Source organism: Pagrus pagrus (genome assembly GCF_965226575.1).
Source record: "Pagrus pagrus genome assembly, chromosome: 20".
In the NCBI taxonomy this organism is placed as follows: Eukaryota; Metazoa; Chordata; class Actinopteri; order Spariformes; family Sparidae; genus Pagrus; species Pagrus pagrus.
In genome coordinates, this window is record NC_140207.1 from 11,672,780 (window position 1) to 11,690,741 (window position 17,962).

The 17,962-nt window shown below is 38.1% G+C and overlaps 3 protein-coding genes across 3 annotated transcripts; all 3 read right to left on the reverse strand.

Annotated features, from left to right (window-relative positions):
* Window positions 1-3,083: 3,083 nt before the first annotated feature.
* Window positions 3,084-3,826, reverse strand: LOC311249316 (cystatin-B-like). Its single transcript, XM_084340251.1, has 3 exons — window positions 3,710-3,826; window positions 3,506-3,607; window positions 3,084-3,332 (listed from the first exon to the last, which is right to left on the reverse strand). Exons 1-3 carry the CDS (start codon window positions 3,779-3,781, stop codon window positions 3,198-3,200), a joined length of 309 nt encoding a protein of 102 aa, XP_084196377.1. The 5' UTR covers window positions 3,782-3,826; the 3' UTR covers window positions 3,084-3,197.
* A 5,202-nt stretch (window positions 3,827-9,028) lies between these two features.
* LOC311249368 (cystatin-A-like) lies at window positions 9,029-9,734 on the reverse strand. The gene is made up of 3 exons (XM_084340369.1): window positions 9,634-9,734; window positions 9,411-9,524; window positions 9,029-9,250 (listed from the first exon to the last, which is right to left on the reverse strand). Exons 1-3 carry the CDS (start codon window positions 9,700-9,702, stop codon window positions 9,125-9,127), a joined length of 309 nt encoding a protein of 102 aa, XP_084196495.1. The 5' UTR covers window positions 9,703-9,734; the 3' UTR covers window positions 9,029-9,124.
* A 3,052-nt stretch (window positions 9,735-12,786) lies between these two features.
* Window positions 12,787-15,490, reverse strand: LOC311249814 (cystatin-B-like; the record flags this gene model as incomplete). The annotated part of the gene is made up of 4 exons (XM_084341130.1): window positions 12,787-12,921; window positions 14,978-15,040; window positions 15,214-15,318; window positions 15,410-15,490. 4 exons carry the CDS (start codon window positions 15,488-15,490, stop codon window positions 12,787-12,789), a joined length of 384 nt encoding a protein of 127 aa, XP_084197256.1.
* Window positions 15,491-17,962: the final 2,472 nt, after the last annotated feature.

Here is a 17,962-nt window from a genome sequence, read left to right on the forward strand (position 1 = left end):
CATGTATTTATATGGAGTAACCACACCTGCATACACCTGAAAGGTGCCCCCACTTCATGCTGGGTGGAGCTACATGTGATTACAACCATGACATAACGGCAACAAACTTCAGTGTCGGCTTCATCCTCATTTCTTACATTCTGAACACTCCCCACCCAGTTTTAATCAAAGAAGTATGTATCAAATGTGTTTATTTCCTCCACCCGTCAGAAGTGACTGGCAATGAGAAGGTTTCCTTGTTTGTATAATCAGTTCTGATTAATTTGTTTGTTTCGTGCCATAACTGTTAGACAGGGTTTGCCTTATGTTAAAAGATATGTTACAAATATAACATTTAAGTTATAGCTACATTTGTTTTAGCTCGCTACCAAAACATCTCTCACAACATGTGGAATGGAGCGAGACGTTGCTCACCCTTCGTATTTATTTGAATATATTTCTTATTAGCATATAGCAGTATACTTAGACACTACACCAGGATGGCGACCGTGGTGAACGTTGAACAAGCTAAATATCAGCATATCACTGTGTCAGAACAGCCTCACTAGCATGTTAGTTTTGTTTTGGCTTCATTTGTAAAAGTTGGTCGACAGAACCTGCTGTAGTGTATTTCCTTGTTTGGTTACATTCTGTTTGCTCGTCAATCATTTTCTAATCGCATAATTATGTATGACATGTTTCTTCTGTTTTCTCCTGGTTTGTATCATCAGATATATAATCAGATCATTAACATTGAAAAGCCTTTGAATCACAAACACAAGATCACAGTGAAGTTAAGAATCTATATCCATGTTGAGGTTTGTGTAAACCTCAATAATATATTAGTCTTTATTAAAGGTGCACTATGTAGTTTTGGGGAAGACATTTTAATCAGAAGAGAAAGATCTTCTTTGACCAATTTTTTTAATGTCTAAACAAACTAAATAAACAAACTCTCTTTGTTTTCATGACTAAATAAACTGAATAAACAAACTGACCTTACGGTTCAATGAGGTTTTGCAGTTTAATCCACTTTGTGTTACAAACAAAAAAAAGACACTTTTTTATGACAATCAACAGCTGCAACATGCTAAAACTTTTTGACTTGCAAGATCTGGGACTGCAGTTGAAAATTAGCCTGTTTGGCTAAACCTGGCACATTTACATGATAGACTTTGGTGCTCATGTTAATAAATGTGCATTGTCACTTCTTTACATAAAATAAACTAAAAACAAACAAACAAACTTCGGATATTTTACAGCCAAAAACGTAACTGTTTTCACTCTCATCAGTGTTTTTTCCAGCTGCAGTAAGCTGATTTGTCGGTAAAACAGCTTCTGCATTGCATTGAACTTTCCTTCAGATGCTTTTTTTGCAAACTCCACACTAACTTTCAAAAATAAATGTTAGCATGCAAATATGCTAAAGTAAAGATTGGTGATTCAATCATCCACAGAAACGCTGCAATTGAGTTTGCATCTCACACATCCCGTCCTCTATGGCCCAGTGGTAAGATGATGTGTTCTTCCTCCAGACTTTCTCCTCTGGCAGCAAAGACTTATCTTATGTCATCTTACTTCAGATCAACAGTGCCCAAGTGTTCAAAAGGCGTTAATAAGAGGAAGTGCAAGGAAGCTGTAATGCCGCATTGCCATATTATCACCTTATCAAGTCATTATCGCTGCTTTGTTCGCAGTGATTATTCTGTAACTTATCGGTGTATAAACAGAGGCAACATTAGCATCTGGAGCTACGTTCTGACCGACCAGGTTAAAAGTTAAAGATATAGACCTTTTAAAAATACATAGACCTTTGCCATGTATTTTGTTGAGTTGTGTACTAATGAGCACTGAACACAAAGTACTACTCGGGCTGATGCGAATGTCACTATCTCATGCAAGTGAGAGAGGAACAGGCAGGTGATAACAAAAGTCATGAGTTGTCCTCTGGGGACCATGAATGTACAACTGCAGACACAAGGGCGATCCAGTTGTTGAGATGCTTTGGACAAATAATACCAAATCAATAAAATAAAGGTGAGCATTGTTGTATTTCTATGTATTATGGAGAATTGCTTTGCTGAGAGGGAAGTAAAATACACTTGTTGGATGCCTTTATGACACATGGACATTACTGATTTGTAGCAGGATGTGATAAGATAAGCCTCCGTTGACTCCAAAGGGAGAAATTCTGGAGAAAGTACACTCCATCTAAACAAAAGGCCTTAGAGGGCAGGATACGTGAGAAGCCTACTACTTAGCATCAGCCCCTCTGTGGATGTTAGTTTCAACATCTTGGTGTGTGCGCTAGTATGCTAATAATTGCTGATCAGCACTAAACACACTACATCTGAAGCTGATGGGACTGTTCATTAGCTAGGAGTTTGCAAAAAAATCACCAAAAGGAAAACAGATTTTGTTTGACAACATCTGCCTGCTGCAGCTGGAAAAACCACTGTATCAACAATGTACTTCAGTGTTTTAATTGAGAATCAAATAACGATACCACTCAAAATGTCATATGGGATGAAATTATTTAATTTTCCAAATGTTATCATATTAAAACTTTTTCAATTAACCCATTTATCCTCCTTATGAGTTACTTAAGACATGACCGTACTTCGATTTTTTTGTACTTATTCATATCAATTTATATTCAAACACGTTTGCATAAAATCAACAAAACATATTTGTTTTTAAATGTTATCCCAAATGACACATGATTTTACAACTACTTTTCCATTTGCCATCATTTTTTGTATAACTGTCCATATTTGAAATCTACACAGTTGATTTTCTTGAGTAACATATTCCCAGAAATGAAGTTAGTGATGAACTGGCATACGAACATGGCAAATAAAACTCCAGAGTGGCGCTTGCTCTTGACTTAAGAAGGACAGAGGAGACAAAGAAACAAGACGAAGATAATGGAGCCCACATCTTCATATGGTTGAAGAGACAAGATTGTCAGCACTCTAAAGTTTTATCAGAAAAGTTAAATATGTAAAGTTTATGAATAAGAATATCAAGATTTAACGTGTCAAATGCCTTTAGAAAATACACACAGGACACAGGATATGCTTCAGACTTTCTTTATTTTTTGTGAAAGTCGTTCATTCAACTTGCTCCTTCCAAACAGCAACATTTTGATCTTTGTGTGTAATGTGACATTCAAAATCAAAAAGCAGAGCAAGCAGAGTCCTGCAGCCTGTTAGCATTTAATTGTTGAAAGGTTTGAGGGGGTCGTCTAGGGTTTTGTCCTCCTGTACACCACTCAGCCCGAGATGTCCTCCATAACAGGGAAGTGCTTGGAAGACAAACAGATGAATGTAGCGGGGTCCTCCAACACGAACCTGCAGGAAAAAGAGAGGAGAATTGGACTTTAATTAATATATTCATCTTGATCTCATGGTGTTGAAAATTGAGGAGCAGTGTTAAATGCTTGCCAAGATGTCACACTTCATTCAGTTCATGTATCTGAGACATTCTTACTTCTCTTTCAAATTAATATCACAATATTAATTACCTTGAAGAGGTAGTTTGTTCCCTCCACAATCTGTTCCCTGTATTTAATTGCTCTGAATTCCTGGTATATCTTGTTTGTCTTTCCCTCCACGAGGCTCTTCACCTGTGTATGAAAGAAATAAAATGTGATGTAAATCCAGACTGAAGTGCAGACCACAGAGTTTTATGTAGAGATTGTAAAGAATGAAGACAGAGAGACGCTCACCTGATCGCAAATCCACTGACTTTCCTTATCGGCATCCATTGTCTTACTCCATCCTCCACACATTTGATCCATTGTCTCAAGTTCTGTAGAGTTTAACAGAGAAGTCAACTTTCTGCTTTTATCTCTCAAATGTTTCAACTGTGAATCAAGTACACCTGTATTTATATGGAGTAGCCACACCTGGATACACCTGAAAGGTGGCCCCACTTCATGTTTGGTGGAGCTTCAGTGTCGGCTTCATCCTCATTTCTTACATTCTGAACACTCCCCACCCAGTTTTAATCAAAGAAGTATGTATCAAATGTGTTTATTTCCTCCACCCGTCAGAAGTGACTGGCAATGAGAAAGTTTCCTTGTTTGTATAATCAGTTCTGATTAATTTGTTTGTTTCCTGCCATAACTGTTGGGCAGTGTGCCAAATGTTAGAAGATATGTTACAAATATAACATTTAAGTTATAGCTACATTTGTTTTAGCTCGCTACCAAAACATCTCTCACAACATGTAGAATGAAGCGAGACGTTGCTCACCCTTTATATTTATTTGAATATATTTCTTATTAGCATATAGCAGTATACTTAGACACTACACCAGGATGGCGACTGTGGTGAACGTTGAACAAGCTAAATATCAGCATATCACTGTGTCAGAACAGCCTCACTAGCATCTTAGTTTTGTTTTGGCTTCATTTGTAAAAGTTGGTCGACAGAACCTGCTGTAGTGTATTTCCTTGTTTGGTTACATTCTGTTTGCTCGTCAATCATTTTCTAATCGCATAATTATGTATGACATGTTTCTTCTGTTTTCTCCTGGTTTGTATCATCAGATATATAATCAGATCATTAACATTGAAAAGCCTTTGAATCACAAACACAAGATCACAGTGAAGTTAAGAATCTATATCCATGTTGAGGTTTGTGTAAACCTCAATAATATATTAGTCTTTATTAAAGGTGCACTATGTAGTTTTGGGGAAGACATTTTAATCAGAAGAGAAAGATCTTCTTTGACCGATTTTTTTTTTTATGTCTAAACAAACTAAATAAACAAACTCTCTTTGTTTTCATGACTAAATAAACTGAATAAACAAACTGACCTTACGGTTCAATGAGGTTTTGCAGTTTAATCCACTTTGTGTTACAAACAAAAAAAAGACACTTTTTTATGACAATCAACAGCTGCAACATGCTAAAACTTTTTGACTTGCAAGATCTGGGACTGCAGTTGAAAATTAGCCTGTTTGGCTAAACCTGGCACATTTACATGATAGACTTTGGTGCTCATGTTAATAAATGTGCATTGTCACTTCTTTACATAAAATAAACTAAAAACAAACAAACAAACTTTGGATATTTTACAGCCAAAAACGTAACTGTTTTCACTCTCATCAGTGTTTTTTCCAGCTGCAGTAAGCTGATTTGTCGGTAAAACAGCTTCTGCATTGCATTGAACTTTCCTTCAGATGCTTTTTTTGCAAACTCCACACTAACTTTAAAAAATAAATGTTAGCATGCAAATATGCTAAAGTAAAGATTGGTGATTCAATCATCCACAGAAACGCTGCAATTGAGTTTGCATCTCACACATCCCGTCCTCTATGGCCCAGTGGTAAGATGATGTGTTCTTCCTCCAGACTTTCTCCTCTGGCAGCAAAGACTTATCTTATGTCATCTTACTTCAGATCAACAGTGCCCAAGTGTTCAAAAGGCGTTAATAAGAGGAAGTGCAAGGAAGCTGTAATGCCGCATTGCCATATAATCACCTTATCAAGTCATTATCGCTGCTTTGTTCGCAGTGATTATTCTGTAACTTATCGGTGTATAAACAGAGGCAACATTAGCATCTGGAGCTACGTTCTGACCGACCAGGTTAAAAGTTAAAGATATAGACCTTTTAAAAATACATAGACCTTTGCTATGTATTTTGTTGAGTTGTGTACTAATTAGCACTGAACACAAAGTACAACTCGGGCTGATGCGAATGTCACTATCTCATGCAAGTGAGAGAGGAACAGGCAGGTGATAACAAAAGTCATGAGTTGTCCTCTGGGGACCATGAATGTACAACTGCAGACACAAGGGCAATCCAGTTGTTGAGATGCTTTGGACAAATAATACCAAATCAATAAAATAAAGGTGAGCATTGTTGCATTTCTATGTATTATGGAGAATTGCTTTGCTGAGAGGGAAGTAAAATACACTTGTTGGATGCCTTTATGACACATGGACATTACTGATTTGTAGCAGGATGTGATAAGATAAGCCTCCGTTGACTCCAAAGGGAGAAATTCTGGAGAAAGTACACTCCATCTAAACAAAAGGCCTTAGAGGGCAGGATACGTGAGAAGCCTACTACTTAGCATCAGCCCCTCTGTGGATGTTAGTTTCAACATCTTGGTGTGTGCGCTAGTATGCTAATAATTGCTGATCAGCACTAAACACACTACATCTGAAGCTGATGGGACTGTTCATTAGCTAGGAGTTTGCAAAAAAATCACCAAAAGGAAAACAGATTTTGTTTGACAACATCTGCCTGCTGCAGCTGGAAAAACCACTGTATCAACAATGTACTTCAGTGTTTTAATTGAGAATCAAATAACGATACCACTCAAAATGTCATATGGGATGAAATTATTTAATTTTCCAAATGTTATCATATTAAAACTTTTTCAATTAACCCATTTATCCTCCTTATGAGTTACTTAAGACATGACCGTACTTCGATTTTTTTGTACTTATTCATATCAATTTATATTCAAACACGTTTGCATAAAATCAACAAAACATATTTGTTTTTAAATGTTATCCCAAATGACACATGATTTTACAACTACTTTTCCATTTGCCATCATTTTTTGTATAACTGTCCATATTTGAAATCTACACAGTTGATTTTCTTGAGTAACATATTCCCAGAAATGAAGTTAGTGATGAACTGGCATACGAACATGGCAAATAAAACTCCAGAGTGGCGCTTGCTCATGACTAAAGAAGGACAGAGGAGACAAAGAAACAAGACGAAGATAATGGAGCCCACATCTTCATATGGTTGAAGAGACAAGATTGTCAGCACTCTAAAGTTTTATCAGAAAAGTTAAATATGTAAAGTTTATGAATAAGAATATCAAGATTTAATGTGTCAAATGCCTTTAGAAAATACACACAGGACACAGGATATGTTTCAGACTTTCTTTATTTTTTGTGAAAGTCGTTCATTCAACTTGCTCCTTCCAAACAGCAACATTTTGATCTTTGTGTGTAATGTGACATTCAAAATCAAAAAGCAGAGCAAGCAGAGTCCTGCAGCCTGTTAGCATTTAATTGTTGAAAGGTTTGAGGGGGTCGTCTAGGGTTTTGTCCTCCTGTATACCACTCAGCCCAAGATGTCCTCCATAACAGGGAAGTGCTTGGAAGACAAACAGATGAATGTAGCGGGGTCCTCCAACACGAACCTGCAGGAAAAAGAGAGGAGAATTGGACTTTAATTAATATATTCATCTTGATCTCATGGTGTTGAAAATTGAGGAGCAGTGTTAAATGCTTGCCAAGATGTCACACTTCATTCAGTTCATGTATCTGAGACATTCTTACTTCTCTTTCAAATTAATATCACAATATTAATTACCTTGAAGAGGTAGTTTGTTCCCTCCACAATCTGTTCCCTGTATTTAATTGCTCTGAATTCCTGGTATATCTTGTTTGTCTTTCCCTCCACGAGGCTCTTCACCTGTGTATGAAAGAAATAAAATGTGATGTAAATCCAGACTGAAGTGCAGACCACAGAGTTTTATGTAGAGATTGTAAAGAATGAAGACAGAGAGACGCTCACCTGATCGCAAATCCACTGACTTTCCTTATCGGCATCCATTGTCTTACTCCATCCTCCACACATTTGATCCATTGTCTCAAGTTCTGTAGAGTTTAACAGAGAAGTCAACTTTCTGCTTTTATCTCTCAAATGTTTCAACTGTGAATCAAGTACACCTGTATTTATATGGAGTAGCCACACCTGGATACACCTGAAAGGTGGCCCCACTTCATGTTTGGTGGAGCTTCAGTGTCGGCTTCATCCTCATTTCTTACATTCTGAACACTCCCCACCCAGTTTTAATCAAAGAAGTATGTATCAAATGTGTTTATTTCCTCCACCCGTCAGAAGTGACTGGCAATGAGAAAGTTTCCTTGTTTGTATAATCAGTTCTGATTAATTTTTTTGTTTCCTGCCATAACTGTTGGGCAGTGTGCCAAATGTTAAAAGATATGTTACAAATATAACATTTAAGTTATAGCTACATTTGTTTTAGCTCGCTACCAAAACATCTCTCACAACATGTGGAACGGAGCGAGACATTGCTCACCCTTTGTATTTATTTGAATATATTTCTTATTAGCATATAGCAGTATACTTAGACACTACACCAGGATGACGACCGTGGTGAACGTTGAACAAGCTAAATATCAGCATATCACTGTGTCAGAACAGCCTCACTAGCATCTTAGTTTTGTTTTGGCTTCATTTGTAAACGTTGGTCGACAGAACCTGCTGTAGTGTATTTCCTTGTTTGGTTACATTCTGTTTGCTCGTCAATCATTTTCTAATCGCATAATTATGTATGACATGTTTCTTCTGTTTTCTCCTGGTTTGTATCATCAGATATATAATCAGATCATTAACATTGAAAAGCCTTTGAATCACAAACACAAGATCACAGTAAAGTTAAGAATCTATATCCATGTTGAGGTTTGTGTAAACCTCAATAATATATTAGTCTTTATTAAAGGTGCACTATGTAGTTTTGGGGAAGAGATTTTAACCAGAAGAGAAAGATCTTCTTTGACCAATTTTTTTAATGTCGTAACAAACTAAATAAACAAACTGTCCTTGTTTTTATGACTGACTAAACTGAATAAACAAACTAACCTTAAAGGACAACACAGTTTCATACTGCTTGACTTTGTTTATATGTGGCGGACCCTGCCACATTTCTAGTCTCAAACAGTGTTCTGGGGACCTCATTTTCCTCTGAGAACAGCTTGTTTATTCAGTTATAGAAAAAAATAAAATTTTCTATTTGTATCATTACCTCATTAATATTGTAAATGTTAAAATTCTGAGTTTGAATTTCTTCTCGAAAACGTTATAGTGCCCCTTTTATGAATTTGTAACCATTTCTGCCATACAGCCTATTTTTGAAATCAGACTCCAGAAAGAAGAATCACCAAAAATATATACACATCTTGTTATACTTTCTTTATTATTTCTTAAGCAGGCAGTGCAGTCAACTTTCTTCTTCCAAACATTTTTTGATCTCTGTGTTAATACGTTCAAAATCATGTATTGCTAATCAACATTGTGTAGAATCATTTCAGGATGAAGTAGCAGAGCATTTAAAGGAGAGACTGCATCCTCTAAGCATTTAACCATGGAAAGGTTCGATGGGGTCATCTTTTGTTTTGTTCTGCTCTACGCCGACCAGCGTAGGCTTTCCTCCAACTTCTCGAAAGACATACAGATGAATGTAGCTCCGTCCTCCAACATCAACCTGCAGGAAAAAGAGAGAAAAATTGATGGTTTCATCTTGATCTCATGTTGTTGAGCAGTGAGGAGCACTGTTAAATGACTCAGGTGGGTGTAACAACAGTTAATTCAGTCCACATCTCTAAGGCATGATATCAAGCAAATGATATTACAATATTAATTACCTTGATGAGCCAGTTCAATGAAAATCCAAATCGAGTGTTGGTCAGTTCCCTGTATTTAACTGCTTTGAATTCCTCATATTTCCTGTCCGTCTTGCTCTCCACTTGGGTCTTCACCTGTGTATAAAAAAAAATGTATGAAAAATGTGATGTGAATCCAGACAGAAGAGCAGACCGGAGAGTTGTGTGTGGAGGTTGTAAAGAATGAAGATAGACTGAAGCTCACCTCATCACAAAGCTTCTGAATGTCCTTAGTGGCATCCACTGTCTTGCTCCATTTTTCAGTGTAAGCCATTGTCACAGGTTTGTTGAGCTTAACAGAGAAGTCAGCTTTTTTCGTTTATGGGCCGCAAAGGTTTATCACATGCATGTATTTATATGGAGTAGCCACACCTGGATACACCTGAAAGGTGGCTGCGCTCCATGTTGGGTGGAGCTACGTGTCTAACTACAACCATGACATGATTGTAGTTGGATTGGTTCCTCTGATATGAACTGCTTTCTAAATTTCTGTTTTATATTGTAAATGTAAAATTATGTTTCAAATCGTATCATTTCGATTTTGATCACTTTCATTCATCCTCCAGGCCATTTCATTCTTGCCATGTGTGGCGATCTGCCAAACTGAAACTTCCACAGAGGAGCTGATGCTGACTGGTGTGCTCCTCACATATACTACAAATTAACAATGTCAGCATCTTCACTAGGTAGCAAAACAAGTGTATTTCATTTCCCTCTCAACAAAGTCATTTCTTCACAGTCCACAGAGCATTTTGACCACTTTCAAATGAACAAATGCCCAAAATAAAGAATTTGACTCTTGTCACTGAACATCCTTACCTGTTTATGGACACACAATTGCCTGAAGCTTTATTATAAAGTAATGTTTTACATAATAATTCTGAAATAAAGTAGAAAAACATTTTATATGAGACTGCAACAATTTAATTTCTGGACAGTAACCAAACCTCAGTGTAGGCTACATCCTCATTTCTTACATTCTGTACATTCCCTGCCTACTTTTAATCTAAGAAGTGTGTATCAAATGTGTTTCCTTCCTCCACCTGTCAGAACCATTTCCTTGTTTCTTTCCTTGTTTGTATAATCAGTTCTCAAAAGACTTTTGATGAAGTTTGAAGTTTTTGATTTGCCGAGTTTGATTGCAGTTTGTTAAAAATCAAAGGATACTGTATGTTGAGTTAAAGGATAACTACTGTTTTTTACAACCTGGACCTTATTTCTAGCAAAATATATGATCATTTACTCACCCAGATAACTTTGGTGTCATTTGAAGTCGTTCGGATGAAATTAGATCCAGTGTAGCGCCGATAGATCCATATAATGCGAGTGACAGGGCATCAACACACAGCCTCTATAACGCATTATCTGCCACGAAACTAGTTCATTTCACCAATATTTTGTTACGATACGCTAGTGCTATTCCCCTCTGAGTCCGAGCTCGTCTGTTATCAACATCCGGGGTCAAACTAGCAGTAGCAGCTACAGGTAAACAAGCCAGGCTGTCGCGGGTGCGCGCGCAGCTCAGAGACGACATCTACCAGGTCAGAGGGAGTAGGTCAACCTACAGACCCCGGATGTTGACAATAGACGAGCCTGGACTCAGAGGGGAATAGCACTAGCGTATCGTAACAAAATATTTGTGAAATTAACTAGTTTCGTGGCAGATAATGCGTTATATAGAGGCTGTGTGTCGATGCCCCGTCACTCGCATTATATGAATATATCGGCGCTACACTGGATCTAATTTCGTCCGAACGACGCCAAATGACACCAAAGTTATCTGGGTGAGTAAATGACCATATATTTTGCTAGAAATAAGGTCCAGGTTGTAAAAAACGGTAGTTATCCTTTAAGGTTCAATGAGGTTTTGCAGTTTAATCCACTGTGTGTTACATTCTCCAGTTGATTCAATGCAAACTTTTAGGGATGACGATGTCTGTTTTTGTACAGACTGAAATATCTCAACAGATGTCAGGTAGATTGGCATAAAATTATGAAGAGACACTGAGGTTTCCCAGATGAAGATCCAGAAGAGCCTCTGACCTTTCCTCTGCCGCCATCAACAGGTCTGTCTGTGGGGTGAAATATCTAGATAACTATTGGATGTCTTGTAATGGCATTTGGTACACATGCCCCACTAAGGGCAATTTGATTATCGTGGCCCTGAGCAGGTCAACATGTCTATCTGCTAAATACCTGCAAAACTAGTGACATTCCCATCAGATCAGTTGTCTGAGTTTATTCCTAATTAGCATATGTAAGTATGCCATCATGCTAAACTATTAAAGTGTACATGATAAACATTACCTGCTAAATTTCAGCATGTTAGCATGCAGAGATTAGCATTTAGCTTGAAGCCTGACTGTGCCTTAGTACAGCCTAGAGGCTGATAGCATAGCTGGACTCTGAACATTGTTAGTCTGGTTTGTTTTGGCTCAATTCAGGAAAGGTTATAGACAGAACTTGGCATCAGTGTATTTCCTTGTTTGGTCACATTTTCCCAACTTACTTTCTAATCTAATGAGTTTGTTTGAAATGTATCTTCCTCTTCCTTCTTCCTCCAAGGAACCTGTCCCAAGTAACAAAGAGGTGTTCCTGTTCTGTGTAATCAGATCTCACAGCATTAAAAGGCCTTCAGACCACAAGATTTGATCAGTATTTAGCATGAACTAATACCGCAAACCACAGCATTTATGGCTTAAGCTATTTTGCCATGCCTGTCCATAGATGGACCTTTCCAACACATTAAATAGAACATCAAATACACCAGAGACAACACAGATACAGACTCAATATGAAATATGTACATTAAGAAACACAGAACTCATAACTCAATAAGAAAACACAGACCAATACACCTCACTAATCATAATACAGTCAATGAATACAAGCTCCAGATCATTCATGATCACACGACTGATCCCCCTTCAAAACATGTTTCAGTTTGAGGTTTAAATGATCACAGTCAGGATCCAATTCGGGTTCTGCAGGCAAAGAATTCTACGTTTCGATCCCCCGAGCAGAAAAAGCTGCAGCGTTCTGGGGACCTTATTTTCCTCTGAGAACAGCTTGTTTATTTAGTTGTGTCAAGTTTGTATCGTTACCTGATTAATAATGTAAATATTAAAATTCTGAGATTGAATTTCTTCTCCAAAACTACACAGAGCCCCTTTAAGAATCACGATAAGACTTTTTTAATGCTTCCTTCTTTTATTTCTTTAGAGAGCAGTGCAGTCAAGAATAAAAGTCTTGATACTCATGTTTTAATACATTCAAGATGTAAAATGATGTAAAATAAAGCAACATTGTGAAGAATCATTTCAGAGCATTTTAATGAGAGACTGCAGCCTGTAAGTGTTTAATTGTTGAAAAGTTCGAGGGGGTCGTCTTTGGTTTTGTCCTCCTGTACACCGAGCAGCTGAAGCCCTCCTCCATTACAGAGAAGTGCTTGGTAGACCTTAAGATGAATGTAGTTGTGTCCTCCAACACGAACCTGCAGGAAAAAAAGAGGTGAACTGGATCTTTTAGTAAATATCTTCATCTTGATGTCATGTTACTGAGCATTGAGGAGCAGTGCTACTGGATGTCACACTTCATTCAGCTCATGTATCTGAGACATTCTTACTTCTCTTTAAAATAAATATCACAATATTAATTACCCTGATGAGGAAGTTTGTTCCAGCCACAATCTGTTCCCTGTATTTAACTGCTCTGAATTCCTGGTATTTCTTGTTCGTTATTCTTTCCACTTGGCTCTTCACCTGTTTTTGAATTAAATAAAATGTGATGTTAATCCAGACTGAAGTGCAGACCACAAAGTTTTATGTAGAGATTGTAAAGAATGAAGACAGAGAGACGCTCACCTGATCGCAAATCCACTGAGTTTCCTTAGTAGCATCCTTTGTCTCACTCCATCCTCCACACATTTGATCCATTGTCTCAAGGTCTGTCGAGTTTAACAGAGAAGTCAACTTTGTGCTTTTGTGTCTCAACTGTTTCAACTGTGAATCAAGTACACCTGTATTTATATGGAGTAGCCACACCTGGATACACCTGAAAGGTGCCCCCACTGCATGTTTGGTGGAGCTACATGTGATTACAACCATGACATAACGACAACAAACTTCAGTGTCGGCTTCATCCTCATTTCTTACATTCTGAACACTCCCCACCCAGTTTTAATCAAAGAAGTATGTATCAAATGTGTTTATTTCCTCCACCCGTTAGAAGTGACTGGCAATGAGAAAGTTTCCTTGTTTGTGTAATCAGTTCTGATTAATTTGTTTGTTTCGTGCCATTACTGTTGGGCAGTGTGCCAAATGTTAGAAGATATGTTACAAATATAACATTTAAGTTATAGCTACATTTGTTTTAGCTCGCTACCAAAACATCTCTCACAACATGTAGAATGAAGCGAGACGTTGCTCACCCTTTATATTTATTTGAATATATTTCTTATTAGCATATAGCAGTATACTTAGACACTACACCAGGATGACGACCGTGGTGAACGTTGAACAAGCTAAATATCAGCATATCACTGTGTCAGAACAGCCTCACTAGCATCTTAGTTTTGTTTTGGCTTCATTTGTAAACGTTGGTCGACAGAACCTGCTGTAGTGTATTTCCTTGTTTGGTTACATTCTGTTTGCTCGTCAATCATTTTCTAATCGCATAATTATGTATGACATGTTTCTTTTTCTGTTTTCTCCTGGTTTGTATCATCAGATATATAATCAGATCATTAACAATCAAAAGCCTTTGAATCACAAACACAAGATCACAGTGAAGATAAGAATCTATATCCATGTTGAGGTTTGTGTAAAACTCAATAATATATTAGTCTTTATTAAAGGTGCACTATTTAGTTTTGGGGAAGACACTTTAATCAGAAGAGAAAGATCTTCTTTGACCGATTTTTTTTTTTCTAAACAAACTGAATGAACAAACGTGAGAGGCAGTCTCTCCTCAGTTGTTACAGCATTTTGAAATAATACACATGAACTGTAACCACTAACAGGAAGCACGTGGATTCTCTCAAGATGTTATTTGACCTTTTTATTTACATGGTCATGACATTTTTCTCCTCCTATCCTTTGTGATCTTACACAATCATCACTTGCTCAATTAGTTAAAGTCTTACACAAATATACTATGACCACACCTACACAGGCAGAGCTTTCAACCCCCCTCCAGGCTAAACTCATTCACAGTTTACTTATATTCACTTACCCAACAACTTGTGTTTATAACATGGTAGCAAAAGCATGGAAGCACCACCTGCATCATATTAGCAAAGACACAGTCATCAGCCTTGACATACATCAACAATGATGTTTTGTAAAGCAACAGAATTATTTCAGAAGCAGAAGCATTTTAATCTGCATCATTTTCCCATGATAGTCTTCCTGCTCTGGCTGGACAATAAAGTTTAAGGTCTATGACATCATTGTAGCCGATAAAACTTAACATTGTTCAGGTGGTTTAAGATGTTCAAGGGGGTCGTCTGCTTTTTTGTCCTTCTCGACACCTCTGAGTTGAACACCTACTCTGTGACACTCAAGTGGTTGGAACACAAACATATTAATGTAGTTGTCACCTCCAACATGAACCTGCAGGAAAAAGAGAGGAAATTTGGACTTTTTAGTAAAAACATTCATCTTGATCTGATGTTCTTGAGCAGTGAGGAGCAGAGTTGAATGGCTCGCCTGGCTGTCACATTTAATTCAGCTCATGTATCTGAGGCTTTCTTACATCCATTCACACAAATCACAATATTACTCACCTTGATGAGAATCTTCTTTCCAGCCACAACCTTTTGCCTGTATTTAGTGGCTCTGAACTCCTTGTATCTTTCTTTTGTAAAAAAGAAAAACGTTTCATCCTTCACCTGTGTTTGAATGAAATAAAATGTCACTGAAATCCAGATTGAAATTCTAGCCACAGAGTTGTGTGTTGAGGTTTTGAAGGGTGAAGCTCACTTGGTCACAAATCTTCTGAATTTCATCAGTGGCTTCACACACATCACTGTATCCTCCTACCATCCCACCTACAGACGCCATTGTCTCAGGGGCTGTCGAGTCTTACAGAGAGGTCAACTGTCTGCTTTGTGTGTCGACTGTTCATCAAATACACATGTATTTATATTGAGCAACCACACCTGGATACACCTGAAAGGTGGCCCCACTACATGTTGGGCGGAGCCACATGTGTAAGCACAACTATGACATTTTGTTCCCTCTGATATGAATTCCTTTCAATATTTCTAGTCACAGATACTGAGTACAGTATGCTCCTCACACATGCTTCAAATCTCCACCCTAGTCCTCTTTTGTACTCACTCATAGATACCAGCCATCTACAGAAGAAGCCTGATGAACGGACACCTGTGAAAACATGACCTCCTTGGCGGGGGTAATAAACAATGTCCACATCTTCTGTTGGTGTTGAGACAAGCGTCTCAGCAAAGTCATTTCTTTATAGGTCATTCATCATTTGGACCACTTCAAAATCAGCCAAAATTGTGTTGCAGACAATCAAATCCTCCACTGCAATTTTGGAAATCTGTTCAACTGAATATCAACCTGCAAGAAATCTCATTTTCTGTTGATTTATGCAAAATATTCCATTTCAAAGTAAACTTCAACAGTGAATATCTTATGAGAATATGAATTATTTGAGACTGCAGCTCTTCTGCAGACAAGTTGTTCACCGCAGTAGGGGAAGTAGGGAAACTTCAGTCAGTGTCAGTGTCTTTGTTTGGTTTCACTCCAAACTTTTATATAAAAAAATCTTTTTCCTTTTCTTCTTTTTTTAAAGGTGCAATCTGTAAGAAAAGTAGATTTTTGAGTCTCACTAACAACTCGTCAAGTATTGACGGACGGTCGGCCACCATCTCAAAGAGTCAGTTTTGAGAGTTGGGAGACCCAGAGTGTCATTATTTGATGAACTAGCTGAAGTCCTGTTAACTTATTTAGTTAATAGAGAATGGGATGAGTGGTGGGAAAGAACTTTTCTTCATTTTCTGTTTTGTTTTGTTTCCCCTTCTTTCTTCTTACGTAGAGCAGAGCTGCCGTTGCTGTTCCCACGGCACAATAATGGTGTCAGGTACAGGCCTGTCAAATTCCTGCAGGGGCTGATGCCAGTCCCCCATTAAGTATTGTTGACTGCTTGTTGTTTGGAAATTGTTGGCAAAAGTGTTTGTAAACCAGCAACCAAACCACAGATTGCCAAACCACAGCACATTGTCAGTTAAAAACTGAACCTTTGACTTGTTTTGTCATTATATCTACTCAGAAATGCACAGATAGATTCCAAAGGGGGCTAAAGGGCACCTGTCCTTTTGTCTCAGATGTGACAAGTGCCCTGTCTTCAGTGAATATAATGTGGGAAGTGTACGCAGGATAACAACAACAAAATAGACACATTCTCAAAACTTGGCCAGCCGCTGCCACTCCTTACAGTTTTCTTTCTTTCAATAGCCTTGACGCTGTCAACCAGTTTGGCATTTTTGTGATCAAAACTGAACTTGCCAGTGTCTTTCACCCAAAGCAGTTCTTAGGGGAAAATAGCAATATGCGCTGTGTTGTTTTTGGCATTACCGGACGGGCGCACCCAGGCACACAACTCTCCGAGATCACATGAACGCGTCCTTGAGCGTTGCTTTCTTGTTTGAGTTTGAGAAAGAAGCAGAGCATTTTGATATGAATCTGCAGCCTGTAGAGCGTTTTGAAATAGGTTGTGTGACAGTGGCAGACTCAGGATGTTTGATTGCTAGGTGCGAAAAAAAAATAAAAAAGGGCACCAGCTGTGTGCACGACAAAGTCATGATATATCTATAGTGAAGAGAGGGGACTTCATCATGTTTTGTCTATAGCGGTAGACAAGAGGGCACTTTGCAGCTCAACCCCTCCAGGATGAATGAGCCCGTGGAAGACTCAGGAGAAGTCAGGCTCGACATGAAGCCGTGACTTTTGGCTTTCAGTTGTGACTGCTGTTGATCCTCCTTTAAGAATTTCTCTCTAAATTCCTGCTTCCACCACTTTCTCCACCCAACTCCTCTCAGATAATAGTGGATGAACAACTCCCTGCATTGCACAATACAGCGAGGACAAGTCAGTCCAGAATTATTTCACAGCTGGCTCCCTCCTCACTCTTAATGCAATAATATCTGCATATAACATTTGTAGCACGTAAATACTGATTGCACAGTGCAATGACACCATCTGCGTATGGTGTCATTGCACTGTGCAATCAGTATTCACTATAAACCTTTCACCATTCGATCTGCCACTAAGGAACTTAAAAAAGAAGGTGCCTCTTCCTGTTTTGGTTGTATAATAGCAGGCGTACTTCCTTTGTGCCATAATTGTTCCTTTGTTTTTGTAGGAAAAATCGATCAGACAAGGAACCTAAAAACAAAGGAAGGGTCGTTACGTCACCGAATCTTGCTTTGGGGCCAGACCGTGGTGACAGCTGTATCGAAGTCTGCGGGAGATGCACAGAGAAACGCACCAAAAACTGACATATTTATG